We start from the raw sequence: 7689 nt of genomic DNA on the forward strand, positions 1-7689 counted from the left end.
TCTTCATCTCAGTCAATTAACCTGACAGAAGTTCAGGTGACTGGGTGAGAAAGGCACTTGTTAACAGGAAGCATGAAACATTTTTAACAGTCTGCTACTTTCTTCTTATCTGAATCACAATGGCACACGGCGTGGCTGATGTAAGAGATTGCTATCGTATGTCATGGTTGCAAAAGTAACTCATTCACCTTGAAAGACTAAGGCCATAGCTTTTCATACAGGAAACAAACTTAGTTCATACACAATTTGTCAGTCCTGTGCACACAGCAGATTCACTTTCATGCTTATTCAGAGCATGACAACAGTGCTACACTTGTAAGGTCAAACCAAAGAACACATTGGACACATGATATGCACATATAAAAGCTGGAATTGTATTTTAACCAGCAAGTTAGGTTAGCATTATATAAACTGGGCACCGTACAAGGTTTCTTAATCAGGGATATGTGACCTTTACGTATTTTACTGCAATCAGAAACAAAGAAAACCTTACTGTTCAAGCATTCAATCTGAGATGTTTTCACTTGCCTTTCCAGAACACACACACACACCCACCACTCACGTTACGACTGATACCCTTCAGAACAGGAAAATGTCTTCCCGAGGGACTCAACTGGAATAAAGGAGTCACAAACATGTCAGAGATGAGGAATGCTAGCACAGGAACCAAGTTATAAAGTGACCAGCAACGCAAAGGGTGAGCAGTCCTTCAGGCTGGAGACAAGTATAACGCTTCTTCAGAGGCCTGAGAATTACAACTGATCCATTACGAAACGATAAGGAACCTTAAAGCTGTCAGATGCTATGCTATGCATGCACACGGTTTGCATATCCATTTTCATTTAAACACCTGGTTTGTACACGCAGCTAGGCACACGTCTCCGCTGGCATTTTAATAATCAGGGGCAACGTTCAATATTGTTATTTAATTGAAAACTGTCTCAGCTGAAACACTGTGCTGTGACACTTACTCACTATCCTTCGAAGTGGCATAGACTTCATGATATTTTTTACAAGTTCCTATGATGCAAGCAACTATGATACATTGAGAATCCCTTCATATCAAATGCTATGCTACTTATATCTCCCCCCAGTCACATGTCATTTACAAAGTTATTTTTAAGACCATCTCAGATCCAAACACTTATTACAAAACCACAAGCACAACTGTACAAAACTTAAACAACAGAACGGTTCCTGTCAAACCCAGTATGCCCCAGCCCTTGACTTCTTTATATATTTATTTATTTCCTCTACCCAACCTCAATGCATACATTGTATTAATTCACATCCAAGCTGGATATGATTGGTTACAAAATCACACACCTTATGCCAATGCACTTTGCAAATTAAAAGCATGCTCGAATATTTGGAACGCACTATTCCAAATCTCTTTGTTGTCTAATTCGTTATACTTCAGTACCTGGAAGCCAGAGGTGTTCTTACAATTTCAGTATACAGGGGGGGAATAAACCACCACTAAAACAACCCACAGAAAAGCAGCTCTTTAATTCCTCCCTTTAAAAAAGTCAGAAGCATCTTCTACGTTCCCCCCAAGAAGAGACAAGACGAAAAGCAGCTGGAGTAGCGCGGCCAAGAGCATCAGCAGAACGCGTTGCCTGAATTTTTGCCTTCTCGTTCAGAAGGTGTCTTTGGAGTTTCAAGCTACAACTAACTTCAGCTACAAACGTCGAGTCCATGATGCGCACAGCAGGCACGTGCCAGGCACACATCACAGCGCCACTCGAGTGACAGTCACTGGTCTGTCCCTGGTCAGCTCCTGGGAACACTACTTGGAAAAAACCAGGAATCAAAGCAGCAAAGCCACTACCAAGCACTTACATCCTAATTATCTCTTGGCAGCTGTCAGACTCCTCCAGGACCCACCACCATTTTTCATCTACTCCGTTAAAATCTTCCCATTTATCCATAATCTAAGGGAATAAGTATGTCTCTAAGGGAATAAGTAATATCCAAATACTTCAAAGTTTGTAATGTTCTCATACTGCTTCAAATACCTGATATGTTAATTTGAATAGATGCATCTTAAAATCATGCTCACAACATGAGCATTTTCTAAGCTTATTTCCCATTCAGTGACAAACGTATTTTCAGTTGTCAAATCTATTTCACCCTGAAACATATCTATGAATTATTATCGCACTAATTGAAAGCCAAAATTAAAAATTCTAAATCCTTATAATAATAAACGTTCCCCCACAGGCAGTTTCCTCCTTCCTATTTGTCTGATTACTGCACACAATTCACGAGTGACCAATGATACTCTGCAGTTTAAGTGCTGCATAACGTAATCACATAAATAGGATTGTCTCAATGCACTGTATATGAAAAAGCAAAGCTAAAATAGTGCTTCCAAAGCAAGCTATTACATTACCTGGCTTCTGAATGCTTAACTGTGCAATCATTAAGTTATCTTTACTAAGAGTATTTAATAATCATACGTCTGGGTGGAGTCTAATAGAAGGCCACGCTATGACGTGAAAAGCAAAAATAAAGATGTGTGATTTTCTATGTCCGTGCGGCCAGTGACTCAACACATCACTATTCTCTTTTTCTTCGCCTTACTTCCACCTTTTCCTACAAACTTCCCTGGACAAACGGGTGTGCTACGGCTGTATTTAGCCGTGTCTACGCTGATGCACTCGGTTCACCCGTGCTGTCTGTCACAAGGAGCTGGATTCTAGGCGCCCTGCCTTTCGCGTGAGCAATAATTGTGATCTTCTGTGCTTGTCAGATGTTGATTTCCATTAAACTAAAAGGCTTCAAAGTCTTGAAGACCTCTGTTGCTGGCAAATTTGATTGAAATCAGACAGAGAGCTAAAATTACTAGGTGGAGAAGGAATAGAGTGCGTCCAGAAGCCTTCTTTACTTAGATCAAGCTGAAAACACACCCAACAAGAAGAGTTAGTTTCCAGGGGCCGAATTCTAAATAAACAAGCTGAACTTTTTACACTGTACTCTGCAGCTGACCAACTTCCAGGCTGAGAGGTTGCACAAGAGCACACAGAGGTGATGCACAGCACATTGTCTATCCTGGACTATGCCGAAAAGATGTTACGGTTGGGGAAACAGTGCCCACGTTTTGCCCTCTCCGAAGTTAACTTCCTCCACGGCGATTTACAGCCAATTGCCTCAAGATCATTAAGATTTCAAAACGATCAGAACACCCCAATCTCCAAAGACCAGGTGTCTTCATCTTGACGCTGTCCCCGATGCCACGCAGCGGCACGCCGAGCCCTCACCACGCGGGGCGGGGAGGCGGCCGACCCTCACCACCGAAATAGGAAACTTGCCCGGTGCCCGCCGCGGCACCCGAGGGGCAGCGAGCGGCCGCCCCACAAAGGGCCGCCCGCACTCTCCAGCCGCCTCCCCGCGGGGAGAGGCAGGGGGGGGTGATGCACCGCCCCGGCCTGCTCCGGCCCCGCAGCCCCCACCCGAACCGGGCCCGAGGCCGCCGCGGGCCGGGCCGGGCGCCCCCGGGCACACCGAGCGGCGCGGGCAGACAAAGGGGCGCCGGCCGCCCCCACGGCGTTGCCGCCACCGGCGTCCCGGGCCGAGAAGGGCGGGGAGCGGCCCCCGGCGCAGCCCGGCGCCCCAGCCGGCGGGCGGGGAGGCCCGAAGCGGCTCCCGGGGGGTGCGGGGTGGGGGGGCCGGCGCGGCACCGCCGTCGCCACGGTGACAGGGCCGAAGCCCAGCGCCCGGAGGGGAGGGGCGGGGGGTGGGTGGGCGCCCTTTGCCCACCGCCTCCTCACGGCAACGGGAGCCGCGGGGGAAGGGCGGGCCGCAGGCACCGGCAGCCCCCCCGCGGCCCGCGCCCCCTCAGCCCCGGCCCCGCTGCCGCGCCCCGGCCCGCCCCTCCTTCCCCCCCCCTCCGCCTCTCCCTCCCGCTGCCCAGGCTCCGGTCCGAGCGCGGGCAGCGGCCCCGCCCCGCGGCAGCGGCCGGCACTCACCGCGGGGCTGGGCGGGCTGAGCGGCGGCGGCCCCACCGCGGGGACCATCCTCCGAGCGGACACCCCGTGTCAGCTCTCCGCCGCTGCCTCCACTCCGGTCCCCCCTCCCGCGCAGCCCACCCTGCTGCTCGCACGCGCGGCCCTCAGCGAGCCAATCCGAGCGCACGGGTTGAGCCGCCGAGGCCAATCAAAAAGGTCGGGACGGGGAAGGCGTTACTCGCCGCAAATGGGCGGTACGGAGCCGGCGCGGACCAATCGGCACCACAAACATTGGCGGGGCGGCCCAATGAAAGGCCGGAGAGGTTGAGAGTGGCGTGCGAACCGTCAACAAGTTAAGGTGGCCGAAACAGGAACTGCCGGAGACCGGCACCTTAGCCGACCAATGAGAAGAGCGGAAGGCGAGCACGGAGGGGCGAGAGGCGGGCGGAAAATCTTAAAGGGGAAGCGGCCGCGCTGATGCTCCGTGTGGCGCCGCCGTTACCTCAGCGTCGGTTTAAACCGCTTCTTCCCCCGCCGGCCGGCCGCGCTCCCTCGCCGCCCCGGGGTGAGGGTCCGGCGGGGTTCCCGTCCCCGCCGCGGGGTTCCCTCGCTCGTTCCCAGCACCGCCGGGGCCTTCCCCGCGCCCGCCCGCCGCCAGCGGAGGGGCTTGGGAGGGAACCGCTGCGGCGCGGGGTCGGCTCCAGCGGCTTAATGAACCTCCGTGACGGAACAGCCCACGGGACCCTCCCACGCCGGCAGGTAAAAAATAACCGTGTATAGAATTATTTTTTTTTCAGATGTAAAATCTTTTTCTGTCAGAATAGCGTTTAAAAGGAAAACTCTAGCGCTAAAGCGGGCGCTGGTACCGGCTGAACGCTGACTGCAGGCGCTGGGGGTCCCCCGGAGGAAGCTGCGCTGCCTGTCAGCGGGATGGACCCCAGCGATAACAACACTGATGCACTGGAACAGCCCTGTTTCCCCCCGCCATCGAAGGAATCGCGATTAAAAAAACAAAAGGCAGCTGGCTAAAGATTTCCCAAATCATAAGCAGCAGCCAGCTGTTTATGAGGAGCCCAACCGACTCCTGAGTGTTAGTTCTTTGCCATTGCTGGTTCTTTAACAGAATCAGTTGTTTCAGTGTGAGTTTTATGACACACTGTGCTTATTTTTAGTTCCAGGGAGCAAGACCCTTCATCCATCTTCCTCATGAATTAAACCAGATCTTAAGAAAAGGTGTTCGGCTAAATTAGGGATTCAGAATCATAAACAGTTCTCCGCTACCAGAGTTTGTAATTCCTGCTAACACCAATTCAATTACTAGTCATTAGGTAGCCTTCCTGTTTCCAGCCTCAGTAGTTTCCCTCCACAGATGTTCTGCCACAGTTACATGTGAAAAGAGTTCCAGAAAGTATTTTACAAGTATTTTACATCTCTGCTCACCTGTAAGTGATACTGGAGCTGCAAAGCCTCTTCTTCGAGACAACCTGAAAAGGCAGAGCTGTGACACTTAGGCTTTATGGAAAACATGCCTTTTCCCCCAGAAAGCATCTTGTGTCCATATACCCTCCTAAAATATTATATAATATGGAGCAGGGACAAGTTTCTGAAGCAGTGTCCAAGAACTTTTCTGCTGCTGAAATGAATCATAATAGCAATTAGACATAAAAAACCCCACACCATTTAATTTTGAATAGCTGCTGCTTGCAAACTAATCTTGCAGCTGACATTAAGTGGTAGACCCATTTGCCAGCTGTGAAGAAATTTAAAAGCCCTAGCTGTTTATGCAGAGAAATTCTAAAGTTACTGTAAATAGCAACTTCACAATGTAAAGTATGAATGTAAATGCACTTTTCCAGTTTTCATATTTTTTTTTTAGTTGACATGACACAACCAAACTGGAGGACAAACAAAATCCGAAATACCTGTGCTCTGTCAATTTATTCCAGTATAAACTGAGGTACTTTTTCTTTTAAAAGGAAGTGTGCTTTTTCAGTGAAGATTTTCACTAAAAAGGCACCTCCTGTCCAAAGCAGCAAACCCAAGTTTACCTTCTGCCACCCTACTGTGCTCTGGAGTGTTTGAGCTCATAAACCTTCAGATTACCCATATGGTGGTAAATACTGGAAATACTGTAGCAAAAATCCAGCAGCAGACAAATATTCACTGGTGAAATCATATATAACAGGAAATTGTTGAGTATCAGTAGCCTGTTCCTGGTAGTGAATATGGACTAGCAATTATATGGCAAGACAGCTTGGAAAAAACAAAACTTAACAGGTTTTGCACAAATATTTGGAAAAGCTTTACATTAACATTGATTTCCTGTTAGTGCAACAGGTAAAAAGGAGGAGTTTCTGCAGCTTTATACCAAGAACAACTTGAGTGCTTTTTTTTTTTTTTTTGCACAAGGGCATAATACTTGGCTGTAGTGCAGGTTTGGATTCGATAATTTAGTGAACAGTAACAGCCTAAGTCTGTGTGGTGTGATACAGCAGCTGATAGAAAGGTGATCAAAAGACAGGCCAGCACATTTCTCCCCAGGTGCAGGGGTTACAGAATCATCGAGGTTGGAAAAGACCCTAAAGATCATCTAGTCCAACCATTAACCTCACACTGATCATTCTCAACTCCACCAGATCCCTCAGCGCTAAGTTTCCTAAGTTTCTTGGACTAGGGGCCATATACATGAAAGTGAGTGAAAGAGAAAGCTGGCAACTCTCTTAGCAGCCCAAAGAGCTTGAGCTGGTGTTGCCACAAAGCCTTTAGGCAAAATGGTAGTAAAACTGAATGCTTTTACAGTACTGAAGGACTTGGCAGGGGGAAGGAACAAAGCAGGATAAAAAGATATGGAAGAGGTGACCTCTCCATCGTCTAGTTTGATGCCTCTTTATGGGCAAGAGAAAAATCACAACAGTAGTGAGCAACAATCATGTCCCATACAAACTATCTGGACTAGATGGGTTGAATAGATCTGGAGAACCCCTACAGGGGAAAAAGTATTGCCAGGAACTGATTACAACACCCAGCTCACAGAGATTACAGAGATTCAAAAGGACTTCAAATAAAGGATCCCTGTCCAAAAGTAATCGAGGCTGCTACAGGTTCAGAGACAGTATCCTCACAGGGACAGAGAACTGATTAAAGGACAGAAGTCACAGGGCATGGAATAAAAGATCAGTTTTCACACTAGTGGGAGGTCAACAGTGGAGTCAAAGATTTGTGCTGGGGTCTATACTCCTCAACAGAATTTTAAGAAAGGAAATAGCGAGGTAAAAATTTGCTGGAGGTTAGTCAAAATAATGAGGAATAACATGTGAACTTTCTAATATTAAGTGACTGAACCACTGTAACAGTTAATTATAGCCAGCACAGGTAAATAGGGTGATGTACACACTGGGGGAAGAAACAGCAATCCCAGTTTTCTGTGTGAAGTCAATAACTTACCATTCACTTATTAGATCCTGGCATTGAACTGTTCTTTAAATAATCATCTCAGTAACAAAAAAGCAAACTATTAAAATAATAGTACACCATAAGTTATTACATGGACCCCATAAATAACCAAGTTTTGAATACAGTGAGGGGAATGGAACTGCCTGTCTTAAGATACTAGTAGAACCAGCAAAGCTTTGTGAAGAGGTCACATGAATGATCTGCTAGTTTCCCTGTAAAGGAGTAATGGAATTGCCTAAAACTGTACAGGCTGTTAGAGGTGTGACTGGGATGAGAGTGGAGAAGG

The 7689-nt window shown here is 47.9% G+C and overlaps 1 protein-coding gene across 2 annotated transcripts in view; it reads right to left on the minus strand.

Moving 5' to 3' along the window:
• The window catches only part of USF3 (upstream transcription factor family member 3), a 37712-nt gene extending 33612 nt beyond the window's left edge, over positions 1–4100 (minus strand). For both annotated transcript variants that reach the window (XM_074853684.1, XM_074853676.1), the window contains exon 1: positions 3972–4100. In XM_074853684.1, coding sequence (XP_074709785.1) covers positions 3972–4019 — 48 coding nt within the window. In that variant the 5' untranslated portion in view covers positions 4020–4100. The remainder of the gene's footprint in view (positions 1–3971) is intronic.
• Between the last annotated feature and the right edge of the window lie 3589 nt (positions 4101–7689).

This window comes from Strix uralensis, chromosome 2 (assembly GCF_047716275.1).
Source record: "Strix uralensis isolate ZFMK-TIS-50842 chromosome 2, bStrUra1, whole genome shotgun sequence".
NCBI classification, from domain to species: Eukaryota; Metazoa; Chordata; class Aves; order Strigiformes; family Strigidae; genus Strix; species Strix uralensis.